This window comes from Indicator indicator, chromosome 23 (genome assembly GCF_027791375.1).
Source record: "Indicator indicator isolate 239-I01 chromosome 23, UM_Iind_1.1, whole genome shotgun sequence".
NCBI lineage: Eukaryota > Metazoa > Chordata > Aves > Piciformes > Indicatoridae > Indicator > Indicator indicator.
In genome coordinates this window covers 16537639-16561056 of record NC_072032.1, presented here as the reverse complement: position 1 = coordinate 16561056, position 23418 = coordinate 16537639, and the positions used below count along the sequence as shown (strand labels likewise).

The window sequence follows — 23418 nt, the reverse complement described above, 5'->3', positions numbered from 1 at the left end:
GAGAGCTGAGCTGAGAGACACAAATTGATTCAATTTTGATTTTTTTTTGGAGGGTTCTTTTGGGGGTGAGCAGAGGTGCAGCTCTGCACACTAACATCTGCTCCTGCTTTTGTTTGAAGATTGGAGCAGACATTTGTGGCTTCTTTGAGAACACCACAGAAGAGCTCTGCCAGCGCTGGATGCAAGTCGGAGCCTTTTACCCCTTCTCCAGGAACCACAACACGGAGAAATGCGCCGTAAGTGGTTTCCTTTTGGGGATGGCATTGCCATTCAACCTCCAGTTCTGGGTGGTGTTTTTGTTTATTCCTTTGGCATAAACTACCTCTGTCCTTTGGCCTGAGCAGCTTGTGGCTCGAACTAGGACAATAATATAAATATCAACAACAATAATAACAAAAATAATAATAATAACAACGACAAGAAGAAGGAATGATTTCTTTTCAGCCCCAGGATCCAGCCTTCTTTGGAGCTAACTCAGTCTTGGTGAACACCTCAAAGCACTACCTGAACATCCGCTACACCTTGCTGCCCTACCTCTACAGCCTCTTCTACCGAGCTCACACCCGAGGGGACACGGTCCTGAGGCCTCTTCTCCATGAGTGAGCTCACCCTCACCAGGGCTTTGTGCCCTAAACACTGCCCAAAGTGCTTTGCTTGGTTTTGTTTTTCATTTATTTTATTTTGTCTTAGTGATTTTATTTTATTCTGTTTCTTTTTATTATTTTATTTTGTTTCATTTCATTTTCTTATTTGATTTCATTTGATAATTTTATTTTATTTTATTTATTTTATTGTATTTAATTGTATTTAATTTAATTTTATTATTTAATTCAGGTTTTTAATGTAATTATTTCATTTCGTTTAATTGTGGTTTATTTTATTTCATTTTATCATTTAATTTAAGTTTAAATTTTAATTCTTTTTATTTTGCTTTTTAAATTTTATTTCATTTCATTTCATTTTAAAATTTATTTTTTTAATTTAATTGGATTTTATTATTTCATTACAGTTTATTTCATTTCATTATTTTATTATTTCAATGTGGTTTACCTTATTTAATTTAATTTTTTTATTTTATTTGAACTTAATGGCTAGCAGTCATTTGAGGGGAGTCTCCTGGGTGCCATGAAGAACAGTGGGGCCAGCAGGAGGTTCTCCTGGCCTTTACTTTCTCCTAGCAAGGCCACATGTGTAGTACTGGGTCCAGTTCAAGATGGGCAGGAAACTGCTGTGGAGAGTCCATTGGAGGCTGGAAAGCTGCTGAGGGGCCTGGAGCAGCTCTGTGAGGAGCTCTGGGGCTGTTGAGCCTGGAGAAGAGCAGCCCCAGAGGGAATCTGAACAATGCTCAGCAAGAGCTAAAGGGTTGGAGGCCTGGGGCCAGACTCTTCTCAGCGGTGCCCAGGGACAGGACAAGGGACAAGGGGAACAAACTGACACCCAGGAGGTTCCATCAGCAGAAATTTGTTTGGTGTGAGGGTGCTGGAGGCCTGGAGCAGGATGCCCAAAGAGGTTATGAAGTCTCTTTCTCTGGACAGCTTCCAACCCCACCTGGCCATTGTGATGCTGGGCAAGCTGCTGTGGGTGACCTTTTTTGAGCAGAAGGGGTTGGAGTGGGTGAGCTCCAGAGAGCCCTTCCATGATGCTTTTCAAGAGAAAAGCAAGACCTTGGGCTATTAGGATTGATTATGATGATATTGATTAATAGATTATTCATTGTCAAGACTAGATGATCTCCAGAGGTCCCTTCCAACCCCACCATGGTGATCACCATGTGATGCATTTCAATAGTGATTCTAGACAAGCAAGGCCTTGGTCCATTAGGTTTGCTTACCATGGTATTAATCAATAGATCATTAATTAGCAAGTGCAATTAATGCCTCTGATTTCCTCCTTCTTTAGGTTCTACTCTGAAAGTGCCACCTGGAGCGTGGACAAGCAGTTCCTTTGGGGTCCTGGACTCCTCATCAGCCCTGTGCTCGATCCGGTAAGGTCTCACTTTCTCGATGCCTTCTACTGAGGTCACCTTGAGACCTCAGCCTCACTTTTTCTCCAGGGGATTGCTGGGAAAACCCCACTAAGTTGAATTTTGTGATTCTGAAGTCATCTCCCTCTTTTATTCCCTTGATTTCAAACTGCCTTCTTGGGCCCTCAACACAAGGGTGATGTGGACCTGCTGGAGTCGGTCCAGTGGAGGCCACCAAGATGATCAGGGGGCTGGATAACCTCTCCTGTGGAGACAGGTTGGGTGAATTTGGGTTGTTCGACCTGGAGAGGAGAAGGCTCACTTGGAGACCTTTAGAGCAGCCTGAAGGGGACCTACAGGAAGGCTGGGGAGGGACTGTTCAGGAGGACCTGTGGTGATAGGACGAAGGGCAATGCTCTCAAACTGGAGCAGGGGAGGTTTAGACTGGACAACAGAAGGAAGCTCTGCACAATGAGGGTGGTGAGACACTGGAACAGGTTGCCCAGGCCTGTGGTTGAGGCCCCATCCTTGGAGATATTCAAGATCAGACTTGATGTGTCCCTGGGCAGCCTGCTGTAGTTGGAGATGTCCCTGCTGACTGCAGCAGGGTTGGACAAGATGACCTTTGAGGGCCCCTTCCAACCCAATGCAATCTGTGATTTCCCCTGAAATCCTGCTCCTTTTTTTGTTTTTTTTTTTTAAAGCTAAAAACCAAGCAAAAAAGGGAAAAATAGGATTGTCCACTTCCTTGTAGAATCTTTGAAATGGACTCGGGTCCAATTTTAGCCTGAATTGGTGAGAACTGGAAAGAAAATCCCCCAAGAGCCCCTTTTGCATTCTCTTTATCTTCAGGAAACCCCTTTCTTAACATAAATTTTGATAATTTCCTTCTTCCATGTCCAGCTAGCCATTATTTTCTCAAACTTTTCTCCTTAAATTCAGGGGTTTTCTCAATTTAATTTGCTCCTTAAACTTCATTTTCTCTTCAAATGTCCATTTTTTAGTATATTATTGACATGTCTTGCTTTGGTTCCTCATAAACCATGGAGGAGTTTATTTATTTATCTATCTCATGTTTTGGTGAGAGAAGCCTACAACTTAACTCTGCCACCCCCCAACCTAAAACATCTGGGGTTTGTTTTATTTTCTGCTATTATTTTTATATTCCTTTTGTTTTCCCATCCTTTGGGAGTCTTATTCCTGAAAAGGAGGCTGAAGGGAGAGCTTCTCACTCTCTATACCACCCTGAAAGGAGGATGGAGAGGTGGGGTTGGTGTCTTCTAAGGAACAAGTGATGGAACAAGAGGAAATTACCTCAGGTGGCACCAGGAGAGGTTTAAGTTGGACAAAAGAAGAAAGTTTTCCACTGAAAGGGTTCTCAAAAACTGAAACAAGCTGCCCAGGGAGGTGGTTGAAGAGAAATATCTGAGAGAAAGAGGACAACGATCAGGGTTAGATGGGAGCCAGGATAATTTTCTGAACTAGAGGACCTGGGGGTGCTGGTTCACAGCAACCGGAGATGAGCCAGGTGAGAAGGAGAAGGCCACCAGCAGCCTGGCCTGGATCAGCAATGGTGTGGGCAGCAGGAGAAGGGCAGGGGTTGCCCCCCTGGACTGGGCACTGCTGAGGCCACACCTTGAGTGCTGGGTTCAGTTTTGGGCTCCTCAGTGCAAGAAGGACATTGAGGGGAAGCAGGTCCAGTGAAGGACAACTAAGCTGGGGAAGGGTCTGGAGAAGAGGGCTGGGGAGGAACAGATGAGGGAGCTGGGGGTGTTTAGCCAGGAGAAGAGGAGGCTGAGGAGAAACCTCATTGCTCTCCACAGCTCCCTGAAAGGAAGTTGCAGTGAAGTGGTGGTTGGTATCTTCTGAGGAACAAGTGATAGGAGAAGAGGAAATTACTTCAAATTACACCAGGGGAGGTGTAGGTTAGACATGAGAAAATATTTCTTCCCCTTGAGTGTGGTCAAGGCCTGGCTCAGGCTGCCCAGGGTAGTGGTAGAGTCCCCATCCCTGGAGGGCTTTCAGAGCCCTGGAGATGTGGTTTAGCCTCAGACAGGGTAGAGTTAGATAATAGCTGGGCTGGATGACCTCAAAGAACTTTTCCAACCAAAACAGTTCTTTGGTTCTCTTCCTTCACCTCCTCCCTGCATTCCACTCAGTCAGCTTCTTATTTTTTCCCCCGAGTCTTCTTCACCTTATTCTTCTTCATCCATTGGAACAAAGCCCCCTGAACCATCCCTTTCCCTGTTCCAAAACTCTGCAGGTAATGCCAAGGAATTGCCCTTACCTCCTTCCCTAGAGATTCACAGAATGGGTTGCATCAGATGGGACCTTAAAGATCATCCAGTTCCAACCCCCTGCCATGGACAGGGACACCTCCCACCTGCCCAGGTTGCTCAAGGCCTTATCCAACCCAGCCCTGAACACCTCCAGGGAGGGGGCACCACAACTTCCCTAGGTGACCTTCTCCAGTGTTCCACTACTCCCACTGCCAAGAATTTCTTCCTCCTCTCCAGTTCAAATCTCACCTCCTCAAGCCTCAATCTACCACCCCTCATCCTGCCACCACAAGCCCCGGTCAAAAGTCCCTTCCCAGCTTTCCTGGAGCCTCCTTCAGGTACTGGAAGGCTGCTCTAGGGTCTCCCTGGAGCCTTCTCTGTTAAGGGTGAACTCTCCAGCCCAAATTCTCTCAGCTTGTCCCCCACAGGGGAGGTTCTCCAGCCCTCTGATCATCTTTGAGGCCTCCTCTTGACCCTCTCCAGCAGTTCCATGTCTTTCTCATCCAAGTCAAACCCTTGCTGAAGTCTAGGAATCCTTCTGAGGGGAAGCCCACAGTAGCTGAAGGGAGGCTTACAAGAGAGATGGAGAGAAACTGTTTGCAAAGGCCTGCAGTGACAGGGACAATGGTTTCAAACTAGAGCAGAGCAGATTTAGATTGGATGTGAGGAACAAGTTCTGCACCATGAGTCTGCTGGAACACTGGAACAGGTTGCCTATGGAGGTGATTGAGGCCCCATCCCTGGAGATGGCTGGACAGGGCTCTGGGCAACCTGATCTGGTGGAGGATGTCCCTGCTGACTGCAGAGGGCTTGGCCTGGATGACCTTTGGAGGTCCTTTCCAACACAGACCATCCTGTGATTCCGTGAAAACCAAGAAAGAAACTGAAAAAAGCTGAGGCTAAACAGTGATTGGTTTCTTCTCATCATGGTATTGTGATATTTGGGGAACTTTGGGCTTTTTTTGTTGTGCTTTCTCTCCAGTTGAGGAGGGGGAAGTGAGAGAGCAGCTGGGTGAGCAGCTGGCAGCCACCCCTGGTCAGTTAACCTTGTTGGCTTGATGGAGGCTTGAGCGTGAAAGGAAGCTTGTGTGTTTCACTTGCAGGAGGTGGAAGTCATCGAGGCCTACATCCCTGATGCTGTCTGGTATGACTATGACTCGGTGAGTAAGGAAATAACTCAGGGGGGTGCTTCTTGATTGAGAGAGCAGCAGATGGAGACCTCACCTGGAGTCCTGTGTCCAGCTCTGAGCCCTCAACACAGGAAGAACATGGACCTGATGGAGTGGGTCCAGAGGAGGCCACAGAAATGATCAGGGGGTTGGAATACCTCTGCTATGGGGACAGGCTGAGGGAGCTGGGGGTGTTCAGCCTGGAGAAGAGGAGGGTCTGGGAAGACCTAATAGCAGCCTGCCAGGACCTGAAGGGGAAGCTGGGGAACAACTGCTTAGAAGGGCTTGTTGTGACAGGAGAAGGGCTTGTTGTGACAGGAGAAGGGCTTGTTGTGGCAGGAGAAGGGCTTGTTGTGGCAGGAGAAGGGCTTGTTGTGGCAGGAGAAGGGCTTGTTGTGGCAGGAGAAGGGCTTGTTGTGGCAGGAGAAGGTGCAGTGGTTTGAAACTGGAGCAGGGTAGATTTAGATTTGATGTTAGGAACAAGTTCTGCACCACGAGGGTGGTGGAACACTGGAAGAGGTTGCCCAGGGAAGTGATAGAGACCACATCCCTGGAGAATTTCAAGGTCAAGCTTGATGGAGCCCTGAGCAACCTGCTCTAGTTGGGGCTGTCCCTGCTTACTGCAGGGGGATTGGACTAGATGACCTCTGGAGGTCCTTTCCAACCCAGTGCAATCTATGATCCTATGATTGATGTCCAGATAACTGTGGGTTGAGTTGGATGAAACCAGAGCAGAGGACACAAAGTCAAATGTCAGTGAGAACACAGAAAGGCCTCTTGCCAATCTCCCACCCCTGGGCTTGGTGGTTGGAGCTGGTGGAAAAGGGACAGGACTCAGGTCAAAAATCCCAGCAGGTCTTGCTCTGGTTGGGTTGCTTCTGAAATGAATGATCTGGTTATTAAATGAATAATCTGAATGAAGGAATAATCTGGTTATTAGGTGTATAATCTGGTTATTGAGTGAGTAATGTGGTTAGTGAGTTAATAACCTGACTGCTACGCGAACGATCCGATGCTCTCCATCGGTAGCAATCTACAGCGTTCCGCTCTGCGGTGGTTTGACTTTCATCACCACCACCAGCACTGTGGACATTCACAGAGCTGAGATGGAAGGGGAGGTTCTCCTGCCCCTCTACTCTGCCCCAGTGAGGCCACATCTGCAGTACTGGGACCAGTTTTGGCCTCCCCAGTTGCAGAGAGACAGGGAAGCACTGGAGAGAGCCCAGTGGAGACTGGGAAAGGGCTGAGGGGCCTGGAGCAGCTCTGCGAGGAGTCCTGGGGCTGCTGAGCCTGGAGAAGAGCAGCCCCAGAGGGGATCTGAACAATGCTCAGCAAGAACTAAAGGAGCTGTGGAGGACAAGAGGCTGGGGCAGGACTCTTGTCAGTGGTGCCCAGTAGCAGGGTAAGGGTCAAAGGGCACAAACTGGAGCCCAGGAGGTTCCACCTGAACAGGAGGAAAAACTTCTTTGGTGTGAGGGTTCTGGAGGCCTAGACCAGGATGCCCAAAGAGGTTGTGGAGTCTCCTCTGGAGAGCTTCCATCCCCACCTGGCCATTGTGATGCTGGGCAAGCTGCTGTGGGTGCTCTGCTGGAGAAGGGAGGTTTGCCTGGATGAGCTCCAGAGGTTCTTTCCCAACTCCACCCTTCTAGGGCTCTGGGGTTCAGTGAAAAGGGGAAAATAAGAACTGGGAGAAAGCTCAGGAGCCACTAATGCAACCTCTTCCTCCTCCTCTTCCTCCTTTCTCACCCCTGTTAATTAGGGAGCAAACATCTGGTGGAGGAACCAGTGGGTGGAGCTGCATCTTCCTGCAGACAAGATGGGGCTTCACCTGAGAGGAGGCCACATCTTCCCTGTCCAGCAGCCAGCCACCACCACTGTGGCAAGGTAAAGCCTGCAGGCTCAGCCTGGCCTGCAGCAGACTGGGGTGAATCAGGGGTCAGGGATAGACATGAGGTCACCTGGCTGCAGGGAAAAAAAACCACACAACAAACATCATCATCCTCATCATCATCATAACTACAGCAATAATAGGAATAATAATAGTAGCAGTGACAACAACAACGGATTGGGCCAACCCCAGGCACAAATCCTGGCTGGGTGAAGAGTGAGATATTATTATTACTACTACTACTATTCCTATTATTACTGTTAACATCATGATCAACCACATCATTATTACCAACACTGTGATTGATATCAACAGTACAATCTTTATCATCTTTATTACTTCTTATGAGTAGCATTTATTAGTAGTATTAAATTATGGTACTAAGTATTATCTTCTTAGTAGCAATTTTGTCATTATTTATTATTAAGAATAAGTATTATTAGCAATGAGAAATATTATAAATTTAATATATAAACAATAATGAAATACTACTACAACTTATTATTACTACTATTCCTAATCTTATTACTATTAACACCATGATCAACAACATCATTATTACCAACAGTGTCAACAATATAATCATCATCTTTATAACTTATTAGTAGCATATATTAGTAGTATTATAAGAGTAAAATATTACATTCTTAGTAACAATATCGCTATTTATTAATAATAATTATTATTAGCACTGACAAATACTATTACTAATATATAACCTAACAATAATAGCAAACACTAATGAATTCTTTGTCTTCTTCCTCCTCTTCTTCCTGTTCTTCTTGTTCTTTTACATCTTATTGTTGTTGGTTTTGGTTTTATTGTTGTCATTGTCACATGAGGCTGGGGAGACTCTGGCACAGGCTGCCCAGGGAGGCTGTGGCTGCTTCCTGCCTGGGGGTGTTGAAGGCCAGGCTGGATGAGCCTTGAGCAGCTGACTCTAGTCGAGAGGTGTCCCTGCCCATGGTGGGGAGCTTGGAGGAGATGACCTCTGAGGTCTCTTCCAACCTGAGCTGTTCTGTGATTTCTTAATATTTATCGTTTGCACTCTGAAAATTGGGGTTCAGTCCCCCCACTGCCAGGGCTGCTGATCAAACTCATTTCATTAATGATGACCAGAGAGGTTTTTTTACTCTTCATGTAACATTTTCTAAGCTCCCCATTGATATTCTGTTATTGCATGAAAATCCTTGAAGGCAAAACCCCTTCTCCAACCAGGGATTAATGTAAGACAAATCCTCAAGGTTTTGAGACCTTGGTGGATGTTCCAGACTGCCCAGAAGCATCTAAAATTGTGGTGGTGATTTGGTTTTATTCCTCAGCCGTAAGAACCCCCTGGGCCTCATCATTGCACTGGATGACAAGGACGAAGCAGCTGGAGAGTTATTCTGGGATGATGGAGAATCCACAGGTGAGTCTTCATTGACTAAGGCCAAGGGGATGAGGTTCAGCAAGGCCCAGTGCTGGGTCATTTACTCGGGTCACAACAACCCCATGAGGGCTCCAGGCTTGGGGGAGAGTGGCTGGAAACTGCCCAGCAAAAAGGCCCTGGGGGTGCTGGGTGACAGCAGCTGAAGATGAGCCAGGGAGAGCGCTGGTGGCCAAGAAGCAGCCTGGCCTGGATCAGCAATGGTGTGGGCAGCAGAAGCAGGGCAGGGATTGTCCCCCTGGCCTGGGCACTGCTGAGGCCACACCTTGAGTGCTGGGTTCAGTTTTGGGGTCGTCACTGCAAGAAGGACATTGAGGGCTGGAGCAGGTCCAAACAAGGGCAACGAAGCTGGGGAAGAGTCTGGAGAACAGGGCTGGGGAGGAGCCAGGAAGGACCTGGGGGTGTTCAGCATGGAGAAGAAGAGGCTGAGGGGAGACCTCATTGCTCTCTGCAGCTCCCTGAAAGGAGGTTGGAGACAGGTGGGGGTTGGGCTCTCCTAAAGAACAAGTGACAGGACAAGAGGAAAAAGTCTCAAGTTGCCCCAGGTGAGGTTTGGGTTGGCCATGAGGAATAATTTCTTCCCCTTGAGTGTCGTTGAGGCCTGGCCCAGGCTGCCAAGGGCTGTGGTGGTGTCCCCCATCAAAGTCCTTGCTGAGAGCCATGGTTTAGTAGTGCTCTGGCAGTGCAGGGTTAAGGGACTCAATGATCTAAAAGTCTTCTCCAACCAAGAGGATTCTGGGATTCTGTGAAGTTCTGGTGACATTGATGTTTGCAAATTTGAATAATTGACCAAATTTGATGGAAGAGGCTCTCCTGGCTTCCCTTTCCTGCCCCCTCCCCCACACTGTCTCATTCTGTGCTGCATCTCTAATTCTTTCCTCCACATTTTAGGTACCATTAGCAGCAAATCCTATATCTCCTATGACTTCAGAGTGTCCAATGTAAGTATTTAGAATTTTTTTTTTAACGGAATCTAATTTTTATTAATAATTTTAATTAATAATAATTTCTCGGGATGTTTATCTTCCTAAAATCTGGTCTAAAAAATTCAATATTTGGCAAAATGCCATTTCCAAGGGGTGTCACTGGAGCAAGGCAGAATCTGATATTTGCCTTATTTTTTGTCCTGTTTCTCTTTAATATTCACAATTTCATATTTTAATATCTGAATTTGATATATCCACAAGTGAGGAGTCTCAACTTTATACCTAAATGTCTGAATTTTATATTTTAATACCTGAGTTTGATATGACCAACCAGGTCTAGTTGAGGGGTGTCCCTGCTCATGGCAGGGAGGTTGGAGATGATCTCTGAGGTCCCTTCCAACCTGTGCCATTTGGGGATTCTATGGTTTAGGGGTGGGCTTGGCAGTGTTGCGTTAATAGTTGGACTGGATGATCTTAAAAGTTCTCCTCCAACCAAAACCATCTTCCAGCACTGTTGTCTGCCAGCCCAGACCCAACCATCTCCTGGTCTGGTCCCCAGAGGCTCTGTTCTGCTGAGAACCCACCTGCAATGCTGGGGCCAGCTCTGGAGTCCTCAGCACAGCAGAGACAGGGACCTGTTGGGGCAGGGCCAGAGGAGGCCACAACCGTGATGGGAGGGGTGGAAGCCCTCTGCTGTGAGGTCAGGTTGAAAGAGTTGGGGTCATTCAGCCTGGAGAAGAGGAGGCTCCAGGGAGACCTTCTGGTGGCTTTAAAGGGGCTGAGAAGAGAGGTGGGGACAGACTTTTGAGCAAGGCCTTTTGAGACAGGGCAAGGGGTGATGGTTTTAATGTTTGACACTGAAGATGCAGAGAGCAGAAAAGACAGCAGAGAAGCTTTTTAGCCTCATGTCATCTGCTGGACTCAGCTGGCAGCCAGTTTCTGAAACATCTCAAACTGGCCCAGGTTGCCCAGAGAGGTGGGGGTTGTCCCACCCCTGGAACCATTCCAGATAAAGTCGTTTGGGGCTCTGAGCAACCTGCTCTAGTTGGGGATGTCCCTGATGACTGCAGGGGCGTTGGACTGGATGGCCTTGGAAGTTCCCTTCCTACCCAAACCAGTCTGGGGACTGACCTCTTGTTAGTCATGATCTCCAAGATCTCTTTGCTCCCTGCAGTGAACACCCCAAGATCTAAGAAGTAAGAACTTAGGGCACTTTGACAACCCTTTCATCTGCATGAGGAGACCTTTTGGCAATTCTGTGTGATTCTTGTTTCTCAGAATGTTCTGGAGATGAAGGTCACAAACAGCAACTACCAGGATCCAAACAACCTGACCTTCCAAGAGATCAAAATTCTGGGGCTGCTCCAGGAACTGCTCACCTTTACGGTGCTGCAGGACAGTGTGGTGCAGAATGCTGCTCATAGTATCAGCTATGACCCTGCAAATAAGGTAAATAACAGCAACAACAAGAATGCTAATGATAATAATGATGATAAGAAGAAGAATGATAACAATACTAATAATAGGAGGAGTGGTAACAGTAACAAATCAATAGCAATAACAATATAATAAATTATTATTATTAATAATTAATAATAAATCAATAGCAATACTAATACTAATAAATCAATACTAGTAGTACTAAATCAATGCTAAGACTAAGACTGACAGTAACACTAATACTATGACTATGAAATCAGTACTACTACTACTAAATCAATACTAACACTAACTTCAAAAAATCAATAATAACAGTAATAGTAACAGTAGCAACAGTAATAATAATAATTTAATCATAGTAATTATAAGGACGACAACAATAATAGCAAAAATAGTCACAATAGGAAAACATGGATTGGGCCAAGCCCAGGCACAAACCCAGGATGGGTTTGAAGAAAGAGCCTTGAGGGTGATGGAGCAGCTCCCCAGGAGCCAGCAGTGCCCTCATGGATCCCAGGAGGCAGCTGTGTGCTGGGCTGCAGCCAGAGGAGTGTGGGCAGCAGGGCAAGAGAGGGGATTCTGCCCCTTGACTCCACTCTGCTGAGACCCCACCTCCAATCCTGCCTCCAGTTCTGATGTCCACAGCATGAGAAGGACACAGAGCTGCTGGAGAGAGTCCAGAGGATGCCACAAAGGTGATCCAAAGGCTGGAGCAGCTCTGCTGTGAGGACAGGCTGAGGGAGCTGGAGGTGTTCAGCCTGGAGAAGAAAAGACTCTGTGGGGCCCTTAGAGCTGCCTTCCAATATCTGAAGGGGGCTACAAGAAGGCTGCAGAGGGGCTGTTTCCAAAGGCCTGCAGTGACAGGATGAGCAGAAATGGTTTGAAATGAGAGCAGTGGAGATTTAGTTTGGATGCTAGGAACACGTTCTGCGCCATGAGGGTGGTGGAACACTGGAACAGGTACTCAGGGATATGGTTGAGACCCCATACTTGGAGATACTGAAGTTCAGGCATGCCAAGGCACTGAGCAATCTGATCTAGTGAAGGATGTTCCTGCTGACTGCAGAGGGACTGGATGACCTTTGGAGGCCCCTACCAGGCCAAAACATGCTGTGATTCTCTCTGTCGAATCAATAATGTCAGGAATCATCCAAATTAATCTCATAACCTAAATAAAAATCTGATCATAAAAATAGTCTACAAAAATTGAATCATCTAAATAATGCTACAAATAAATTTATTTGTGCAAAGAATAATCTGAATAATTCCAATGACATAATGATCGATAGATAAATAGATAAATTAATAAAAATAACAATAATAATAAAAGACAATAAACAGAAACCACAATTTTTACAATCAGTTTCATTTGACTTAAGAAAGAGACTAAAGAGCCCCAAAGATTTTAAACCAAATTGATATTACTTAAAAAAGACTAAAGAGCCCCAAAAATTGAAAACCAATTTCATTTGACTTAAAAAAAGAGGCCAAAGAGTCCCAAAGTTTTAAAATCAATTTCATTTGACTTAAAATTGAGTCCAGGGTCCCAGTGTTTTAAAATCAATTTAATTTCACTTAAATTAGACCAAAGAGTCACACACTGCCCCTCACCCTGGTGGGACTCTTTGGGATGGGTGGGATCAGATCTTAGATCTTCCAGGCAGGAATTCCAGACTCTGAGGAGAGGCTGGTTGTGGGCAGGGCAATTTCTTCTTTAATTTTTTGAGGATTTGAACAAAAATTTGAGAATTTCACAGCGTTTTAATGTTTTAATCTATGAAGATCAATTGATGGCTTTAAAAATCGAACTCCCAGGTCGCTGTCATCCAAGGACTCCAGCTGGAACTGGGAAAATCCTACACCTTGAGTTGGACCCTGGGAAGCAACATCACTGAAAAATTCGACTGCTACCCTGGGATGGATGCTTCCAAGGAGAAGTGTGAAGAGCTGGGCTGTGCCTGGACTGTAAGCAACAAAGCTTCTGATAACCCAGTTGGGAAGAGGCAGAGACAGAACTTGGTTTTCATATTGATTTGTTTACTACAGTAGTGTGTCCAGCAGGTCTAGGGAGGCTCTCCTGGCCCTCTACTCTGCCCTGGTGAAACCACACCTGGAGTAGTATGTCCACTTCTGGCCTCCCCAGTGTAAGAGAGACAGGGATCTGCTGGAGAGAGTCCAATGATGAGTGTGAGAATGATGAAGGGCCAGGAGCATCTCTGCTGTGAAGAAAGGCTGAGAGCCCTGGGGCTGTTTAGTCTGGAGAAGTGAAGGCTGAGAGGGGATCTGCTCAATGACTACAAATATCTGAGGGGTGGGGGACAAGAGGAAGGGGCCCGGCTCTTTGCAGTGGCACTTGGTAATAGGACAAGGAATAATGGATATAAGCTAGAACCCAGGAATTTCCACCTCAACATGAGGAAAAACCTCTTTGTGGTGAGGGTGGCAGCATTGGAACAGGCTGCCCAGAGAGGTTGTGGAGTCTCCTTCTCTGGAGACTTTCAAAGCCAGATTGGAAGTGTTCCTGTGTGACCTGCCCTGGGTGACCCTGCTTTGGCAATAGCTTTGCACTGGATGATCTCTGGAGGTCCCTTCCAACCCCTAATAACCTGTGATTGTGTCTTCCCTTTTCACCTTTCCATCTTCAGGAGGACCCCTCCAACTCGGGTGCTCCCCCCTGCCACTACCTCAACGCTGACAACGGATATTCCATCACCGACGTGAGGTACATGGCGTCAGGCGTGAGGGCCAACCTCACCTTCAACAGGAGCATCAGAAAAGCCTTTGAGAATGCAACAGCACCCATCAGCACCCTGGGCCTGGAGGTGAAATACCACAACAACCACATGCTGCAGTTCAAAGTAAGGTGGAATTTCCCCTGGTTTGCGTTGTTCCACTGGTCAAAATTGTGGACTTTTTGGGGAACACAGGGTTCGAGTTGGTGTTGTGTGGTGCAAAAATCACTTTCTTAGACCAATGAGTTCCTCCTTTGAACCAAACTACTTTCATTGCTCTTAAATCAACTCATTCCAGCTTCTAAGGAAGAAAACCCGAAGGAAACATGAAGGAAAAAAAACAAAGGTCTTTTAATGTTGTCTAAAAATTCAACCAAAAAAGCAAAATTCATGAACGATACCAAAAAGATGAAATTTATTAACGGTACCAGAATTTGAATAGAATAGAATAGAATAGAATCAAGAAGGTTGGAAGAGACCTCAAGGATCATCGAGTCCAACCTGTCACCCTACACCTCATGCCTATCTAAACCATGGCACCAAGTGCCACGTCCAATCCCCTCTTGAACACCTCCAGGGATGGGGACTCCACCACCTCCCTGGGCAGCACATTCCAATGGCCAACCACTCTCTCTGTGAAGAACTTTCTCCTCACCTCCAGCCTAAACCTCCCCTGGCGCAGCTTGAGACTGTGTCCTCTTGTTCTGGTGCTGCTTGCCTGGGAGAAGAGACCAAACCCCCTCCTGGCTACAACCTCCCTTCAGGTAGTTGTAGACAGCAATGAGGTCTGCCCTGAGCCTCCTCTTCTCCAGGCTAAACACCCCCAGCTCCCTCAGCCTCTCCTCACAGGGCTGTGCTCAAGGCCTCTCACCAGCCTCGTTGCCCTTCTCTGGACCTGCTCCAGCAATTCAACATCTTTCCTAAACTGAGGGGCCCAGAACTGGACACAGGACTCAAGGTGTGGCCTAACCAGTGCTGTGTACAGGGGTACAATGACCTCCCTGCTCCTGCTGGCCACACTATGCCTGATGCAGGCCAGGATGCCATTCGCTCTCCTGGCCACCTGGGCACACTGCTGGCTCATGTTCAGGCGCCTGTCAACCAGTACCCCCAGATCCCTCTCCACCTGGCTGTTCTCCAGCCACTCTGACCCCAGCCTGTAGCTCTGCATGGGGTTGTTGTGGCCGAAGTGCAGCACCTGGCACTCGGGCTTGTTGAATGCCATCCTGTTGGACTCTGCCCATCTGTCCAGCCTGTCAAGGTCCCTCTGCAGAGCCCTTCTACCTTCTAACAGATCAACACCTGCTCCCAGCTTGGTGTCATCTGCAAATTTACTGATGATGGACTCAATCCCCTCATCCAGATCATCAATAAAGATATTGAACAGGATGGGGCCCAGCACTGATCCCTGGGGGACACCACTAGTGACAGGCTGCCAGCTGGATGTGGCACCATTCACCACCACCCTCTGGGCTCTGCCCTCCAGCCAGTTCCTAACCCAGCAGAGTGCTGCTGTCCAAGCCACAGGCTGACAGCTTGGCCAGGAGTTTGCTGTGGGGGACAGTGTCAAAGGCCTTGCTGAAGTCCAGGTAGACTACATCCACAGCCTTTCCTATGTCCACCAGGCTGGTCACCTGATCATAGAAGGAGATCAGGTTGGTGAGGCAGGACCTGCCCTTCCTAAATCCATGTTGGCTGGGCCTGATTCCTTGGCTATCCTTCAGGTATGCAGTGATTGCCCCCAAGACAATCTGCTCCATGATTTTCCCTGGCACTGAGGTCAGGCTGACAGGCCTGGAGTTCCCAGGTTCTTCTGTCCATCCCTTCTTGTGGATGGGTGTCACATTGGCCAGTTTCCAGTCTTCTGGGACCTCTCCAGTGAGCCAGGACTGGTGGAAAATGATGGACAGAGGCTTGGCCAGCTCATCTGCCAGCTCTTTCAGCACCCTAGGATGAATCCCATCAGGTCCCATGGACTTGTGAATATCCAAGTGACTCAACAAGTCTCGAACTAATTCCACATGGATTTCAGGAGTACAACACTGCTCCTTGACCCCATCGACCAGCTCAGGAGGCCAGTTATCCTGAAGTCCTCCTGCCTTACTGTTGAAAATGGAGGCAAAGAAGGTATTTAGAATCTCAGCCTTCTCCTCATCCTTAGTTACAATGTTACCCTCCATGTCCAATAAAGTGGAGGCTCCTCTTGCCCCTCTTTTTAGCATTAATATATTTATAAAAATGCTTTTTGTTGTCTTTCACAGAAGCGGCCAGTTTAATTTCTAACTGTGCTTTTGCCTCTCTAATTTTTCTTCTACATGATCTAGCAATATCCTTAAACATCTCACTAGTTGCCTCCCCCCCTTTCCAAAGGCGATAAACCCTCTTTTTTTCCCTTAAATCCTTCAGGAGCTCCTTGCTCATCCAGGCCGGTCGTCTTCCCCGCCGGCTCGTCTTACGGCATGTGGGAACTGCCAGTTCCTGTGCCTTTAGGAGCTCCTGTTTGAAGTAGGTCCAACCATCCTGGACCCCTTTCTTCTTAAGGGCTGTTACCCAGGGAACTTTCCGAATAAGTTGCCTGAACAACCTGAAGTTTGCCCTCCGAAAGTCCAAAGTGAGGGTTCTGTTACTGCTCCTCCCTATTTCCCTGCATATTGAAAACTCCACTATCTCATGGTCACTGCACCCTAGACAGCCTCCAACCATCACATCTCCCACCAGCCCTTCTCTGTTTGAGAACAGCAGATCAAGCAGAGCCTTGCCCCTGGTAGGTTCACCTAAGAGCTGCATCAGGAAGTTGTCATCCATGCACTCTAGGAACCTTCTGGACTGTCTCCTCTCTGCTGAATTAAGATCCCAGCAGATGTCTGGTAGGTTAAAGTCCCCCACAAGGACAAGGTCTGATGATCTTGAGACAGCTTCCATCTGCTTATAGAATATCTCATTGGCCTCCTCGTCCTGGTTGGGTGGTCTATAACAGCCTCCAACCAGGATGTCAGTTTTGTGTGGCCTCCCTCTGATTTTAACCCATAAGCATTCAATCCTTTCATCTGCAACCTCGAGTTCTGAGGCATCAAAGGATTCCCTAATATACAGGGCTGCCCCTCCTCCTCTTCTCCCTTGCCTGTCTCTCCTAAAGAGCTTATAACCCCCCAGTGCAGTACTCCAATTGTGAGAATCGTCCCACCACGTTTCTGTAATGGCAACTACATCATAGTCTTCCTGGTGAACCAAGAGTTCCAGTTCCTCTTGTTTGTTGCCCATACTGCATGCATTGGTGTACATGCACTTCAGCTGGGCTGCTGATTTCACCAGTTTGTGTGGTCCTCCCTCCTTTCCAGGGAGACTGGTTTCCACACCCACCCCCTTCAGACCTAGTTTAAAGCCCTCCCAATGAGTCCTGCCAAGCCCAGTGCCAGCACCCTCTTACCCTTTCTAGATAAATTCAACCCAACTTGGTCCAGCAGGTCAGGTGCAGTAAGAGTTGCCCCGTGATCAAAGAAGCCAAAATTCCTCTGCTGGCACCATCTCATAAGCCAGCTGTTGATGGTGTGGGTTTTCCTGTTCCTCTCAGTGTACACCACTGCTGCTGAGGGAACTGAGCAGAACACCACTTGAGCTCCTGCCCCGTCAATTGATTTCCCAAGGGCCTTAATTTCCTTTTTAATCTTCCTGGTGCTGCTCTTTTCCATTTCTTCACTTCCAGCCTGAATTACCAGCAATGGGTAATAGTCAGAGGGCTGGATTAGTTTAGGTAACCTCTGGGTGATGTCCTTCACCCGGGCCCCAGGTAGGCAGCACACCTCCCTATGGGATGGGTCAGGATGGCATATGGGTCCCTCTGTTCCCCTTAAGAGAGAGTCTCCAATAATTTCATTTCCAAAAATTCATTTCTGGCACCAAACAGTGAAATTAATTGATAGTACCCAAAAGGTGAAATTATTCATCATACCAAAAAGGCTAGATTCATTAACAGTGTCAAAAAAGGGAAAATCCATTAGTGGTACCAAAAAAGGTGAAATTCTTTTATTAAAAAAACAAAACTAAACAAAACAAACTCTAAGAAATTAAATTCTAAACAAATTCCATTAAACTTTAAAAAATTCAATTGAGCTCTACAAAAAAATGGAACTAAATTCTAAAATATTAATTGAAACTCCAAATAACTTTAAAAAATGAGTTATAATCTAAAAAAATTAATTAGACTCTTAAAAAAATTGAATTAGACTCTAAAAAATTAAATTCAGCTTAAAAAAAAAAAATTGAATTCAGCTCTTAAAAAGTGAAATTATTGATGGTACCAAAAAGGTGAAATTCATTTTCTGACCCCAAAATGGTGAAATTCTTTTATTAAAAATCTCAATTAAACTCTAAGAAATTAAATTAAATTCTAAAAAAAATCAGTTAAGCTCTAAAAATATCAGTTAAGCTCTACTAAAAATTTGAATTAGACTCTAAAAAATTTGAATTAGACTCTATAAAAAATTGAATTCAGCTATAAAAAAGGAGAAATTCATTGATGGTACTAAAAAGGTGAAATACGTTGATGATACCAAAATATGAAATTCATGAATGGTACCAAAAAAGGTGAAATTAATTTATGATAACAAAAAGGTGAAATTCTTTTAGTAAAAAAAAAAAAGAATTAATTAAACTCTAAGAAATTAAAATAAATTCAGCTAAGCTCTACTAAAAAATTGAATTAAAGGCTAAAAAACCTGAATTAGACTCTAAAAACTTGAATTAAACTAAAAAATATAATTAAATTCTAAAAATTTGAATCAAAATGTAAAATATTGAATTAGACTCTGAAAAATTGTATTAGACTCCAAAAAATTTGACTTCAGCTCTAAAAAAAAAGGTGAAATTCATTGATAGGAGCAAAAAAGGTAAAATACATTTATGTTATCGAAAAGCTACACTTGGACCAAAATCTTTGAAAAATCGTTCAACAAGTCCTTCCTGGCCCAAAAGAACACCTTCATTGCATCATTTTCTGACCCAAATATTTTGAAGGTGTTTGAAGAAAGGATGTTAAAATAAATATGCTTAGCTCAGCAAATGTTACTGACCTCCTGTTAAAGCTGTTTTCATGTCTCACCATTGTTGGTAAGAAGCAGCTGAACAGCTCCTAGGGAGCAACTTGGAGTCTCCTGCTCTGATGATGAATTTCTGGCAATGGTTTCACTCTTGAACCAGTAGAGGTGAGAGGCTGACCTCCTGGAAAGCAGCTCCACGGGGAAAGACCTGGGAGTCCTGGTGGACACCAAGTTGCCTATGAGCCAGTAAGGTGTCCTCCTTGCTCAGAAGGTCAATGGTGTCTCGAGGTGCCTCAAGAAGAGTGTGGCCAGCAGGTCAAGAGAGGTTCTAGTCTGCCCCGGCTGCCTTAGATATCTGCAACCCAGTTCTGGGCTCCCCAGTTGAAGAGGGAAAAGAAACTACTGGAGAGAGACTCCAGGGGAGGCTGGAAAGATGCTGAGGGGCCTGGAGCATCTCTGAGAACCCTCGGGCTGTTGAGCCTGGAGAAGAGCAGCCCCAGAAGGAATCTGAGCAATGCGAAAGGATGGGGCCGGACTCTTGTCAGTGGTGCCCCAGGGGCAATGGGCACAAACCCACCTGAACATGAGGAGAAACTTCTTTGGTGTGATGGAGGCCTGGAGAAAGCTGCCCAGAGAGGTTGTGGATTGCTCTGGAGAGCTTCCAACTCCCCCTGGCCATTGTGATCCTGGGCAAGCTGCCCTGCTGGAGCAGTGGGGTTGGACTGGATGATCTCCAGAGATTCCCTCCCACACCACCACCGTGCTGGGATTTGGTGAAAGGCTACCTTGTTCACCTGTGGACGTTCCACTGACCTGATGGTCTCCTTGCCCAGATTTATGACTACACCAACCCTCGCTACGAGGTGCCGGTGCCCCTCAACCTCCCTGCAGCCCCGGAGGGCTCGAGCCAGGAGCGCCTCTACGACCTGGTGCTGAGGAGCAAACCCTTCGGCATCCAGGTGCGGCGCAGAAGCACAGGAACAGTGATGTAAGGCCCTGCTGCTGTCATCTCCTGGCTTCATTTCACTTTGCTGATTCCATTTTTCCCTTCTCATCGCCTCAATTTTGTCTGTTAATGAAAATTTTTTATTAGATTTTCTAATTCAGTTTTCTCACTTTCCTCATTATTTCCTCACTCCTATCATTTTATTTCCTTATTTAGTTTCCTCACTTTGCTCATTTAATATCCTCCTTTAATTTTATAATGTAATTTCCTCTTTATATTTCCTCTTTACTAGTTTAATTTCCAAATTTATTTTTTCAATTTATTATTCTTTTTCTCCTTTAATTATCTCAATTCCCTCATTTAATTATCTCGATTTTTTTGTTTCATTTCCTCCTTTCATTTTCTTACTGATTTTTTCCCTTAAATTTGCATATTTCAGTATTTTCTCATTGAATTTCTTCACTTAATTTTTTTATTAAATTTCTTATTACACATCATTTCCTAACTGAACATTTCAGTTAATTTCCATATTTCAGTATTTTTTCATTTAATTTTCTCACTAATTTTTTTCATTAAATTTTCTAATTCAATTTTCTCACTTCTGTCATCTAATTTCCTCTTATAGTGTCCTCACTTTACTCATTTAATTTCCTCATTTAATTTCCTCAATTTATTAATTTAGTTTTCTCATTTAATCTTCTCAATTCTCTCATTTAATGATCTCACTCAATCTTTTTTTTTAATTTCCACATAATTTTTCTATTTAATTTCCACATTTATTTTGTCATTTAATTTTCCCTGTTTCCTCATTTAATTATCTCTTAGATTTTTTGTTTACTTTCCATATTTAAATTTCTCACTTTTTTCCCTTTATTTCCCATATTTTTTATCATTTAATTTTCTCAACTTCCTCATTTAATAATCTCAGCTTTTTTGCTTAATTTCCTCTTTCAGTTTCCTCAATTTCCTCATTTAATGTCCTCATTTAAATATCTCAATTTATCAATTTAGTTTTCTCATTTAATTTTCTCTGTTCCCTCATTTAATTATCTCTCACTTAATTTTTTATTATGTCATGTAATTTTCTCACTTTTATATTTTAATTTCCTCACTTTACTCATTTAATTTCATCATTTAAATTTCTCTATTTATTGGTTTAGTTTTCTGATTTAATTTTCATAATTTCCTTATTTAATTATCTCTCATAATTTTTTGTTTAATTTCCTCATTTAACTTTCTAAGTTAATTTTTTCATGTAATTTCCACATTTAAGTATTCCCTCCTTTAATTTCCTCTCTTAATTTTGTAATTAAATTTTCTCACTTTTATCTTTTAATTTCTTCATTTAATTTTGTTTCCTCATTTAATTTCCTCATTTAAATTTCTCAGTTTGTTCATTTAGTTTCTAAGCTCTGAGAAAATGCAACTCTAAAATAAACTCTAAAAATGTAGAAAATAACTCTAAACCCCAAATTTGATTCTAAAAGCATTACACTAAGCTCTTGAAGAAGTACATTGGATTCTAAAAATGTACATAGAAGTCTAAAAAAGCCTATATTAAACTCTGAAAAACCTAAAAATATGCTAAAAACTTTAGAACAAATATATGAAACTCCAAAAAATGTTCCTAAATGTTCCTAAAAATTAAATTAAACTTTAAAATTTTCAATTTAACTAGTTTAATTGAATTTTTATAGAGCTTAGTTCCATATTTTTTTAGAATTTAATTTAATTTTAACGAGTTTAGTTTTCATGGAATTCAAGTCTAAAAAACTTAAATTTACCTGTAAGCAACTGGTATTAAACCCTAAAAATGAAATTAAACTTTGGAAAAAAAATAGACTAAAAAATTTCAATTAAGCCTAAAAAACCCAAATTAAACTCTAAAGAATTTAATGAAAGTCTTAAAAAATTGAATTAAATGCTAAACAATTGAATTAAACTATAAGAAATTGAATTCAAGTCTACAAAATATAAATTAAACTTCAAAAAACATGAATTAAACTGTATGAAAATGGGATCACAGCCTAAGAATGAAAATTTAAAAAAATAAATCAGACTAAAACCTGTCTATTTAACTCTAAAACCAAATTAAACTCTTAAGAATTTAATAAAACTCTAAAAATATTAAATTAAATGATAAGTAATTGAATTAAACTCTAAAAAGCTGAATTATACTCTAAAAATATTACATTATATTAAAAAATTAAAACAATTGAATTCAATTCTAATATAATTGAATTAAACTTTTAAAAAAATTTAAACTCTAAGAAAATGGAATTAAACCCTAAAAATTATTTTAAATTTAAAAATGGAATTAGGCTAAAAAAGAAAAAATCAATTAAACTCTAAAAAAGAATCAAGTTAAACTCCAAAAAAGAATCAAATTAAACTCTAAAGAATTTAATGAAACTCACAAAATGGCATTAAACCAAAAAATTAACTTTAAAACTATTGAATTCAACTCCTACAAAAATTAAACTGTAAGAAAATGGGATTACACTCAAAAAAAAAAATTGAACTTAAAAAAAATGAAATAAGATTTAAAAAATTCAACTAAACTCTAAAAAATTGAATTAAACTGTAAAAGAGTGAATTAAACTCTAAAAATTTCAATTCACCTCCAAACCATTCCCAATGCTGGTGAAGTTCTGCTCAGCACCTCGCCAGTTCCGTCCCAGCTGCCGGCTGCTGAGGTTCTTAGGGGCAGGACTTGACCCTAAGGGGTGAGCCCAGCCCCTACTGCCCCCTCACTGTCTTCTCCTGGCCCAGCTGGGACTCGCAGCTGCCCACCTTCACCTTCAGTGACCAGTTCATCCAGATCTCCACCCGCCTGCCCTCGCAGTACCTCTTCGGCTTTGGGGAGCATGAGCACAGAGCCTTCCGGCGGGACATGGGTTGGCATACCTGGGGCATGTTCACCAGGGACCAGCCTCCTGGAGTAAGTGCAGAGCAAACCCCCAACATCTCTCTTTTTTTTTTTTTTTTTTTCTTTTTTTTCCTTCTTTTGTTCAGAAGTTTCTGCTTTTGGGTTGTCCTGTTGATTGGTTGTGGAGACAGCCAGTCCTGGACCTGGAGCAGAAGAACCCCGATGTCAACAAAGAGTGAGGGGTGATGGGCTGGAGAGCTGCCCTGTGGAGAGAGGGGTTTAGGGGTCTTGGTTGATGAGAAGCTCACCACGATGAGTAGAAGTGGAGCTGAGGGACATGGGTTAGTGGTGGGCTTGGCAGTGTTTGGTTTATGGTTGAGCTGGATGATCCAAAAGGTTTCCTCCAACCAAAACCATTCTGTGATTCCATGACCCAGCACCATAAGCTCCCAGCCCAGACCCAGCCATCTCCTGGGCTCGTCCCCAGCAGTATGGGCAACAGGGGGAGGGAGGGGATCCTGCCCCTCTGCTCTGGTCTCCTGAGACCCCACCTGCAGTGCTGAAGCCAGCTCTGGAGTCCTCAGAACAGGACAGACATGGACCTGATGGAGCAGGTCTAGAAGAGGCCACAGCAATGCTGGGAGGGCTGGAAGCCCTCTGCTGTGTGGTCAGGCTGAGAGGGCTGAGGCTGATCAGCCTGGAGAAGGTTCCAGGGAGACCTTCTGGTGTCCTTAAAAGGGC

The 23418-nt window shown here is 44.2% G+C and overlaps 1 protein-coding gene across 1 annotated transcript in view; it reads left to right on the top strand.

The window, feature by feature from the left end:
• LOC128974880 (maltase-glucoamylase-like) overlaps positions 1-23418 on the top strand; it is a 73270-nt gene that overhangs the window by 18682 nt on the left and 31170 nt on the right. The window contains exons 16-27 of the mRNA XM_054391635.1: positions 120-236; positions 445-599; positions 1900-1984; positions 5346-5402; positions 7171-7295; positions 8622-8710; positions 9620-9669; positions 10933-11103; positions 12910-13059; positions 13740-13952; positions 19696-19850; positions 22581-22749. Coding sequence (XP_054247610.1) covers positions 120-236; positions 445-599; positions 1900-1984; positions 5346-5402; positions 7171-7295; positions 8622-8710; positions 9620-9669; positions 10933-11103; positions 12910-13059; positions 13740-13952; positions 19696-19850; positions 22581-22749 — 1536 coding nt within the window. The remainder of the gene's footprint in view (positions 1-119; positions 237-444; positions 600-1899; positions 1985-5345; positions 5403-7170; positions 7296-8621; positions 8711-9619; positions 9670-10932; positions 11104-12909; positions 13060-13739; positions 13953-19695; positions 19851-22580; positions 22750-23418) is intronic.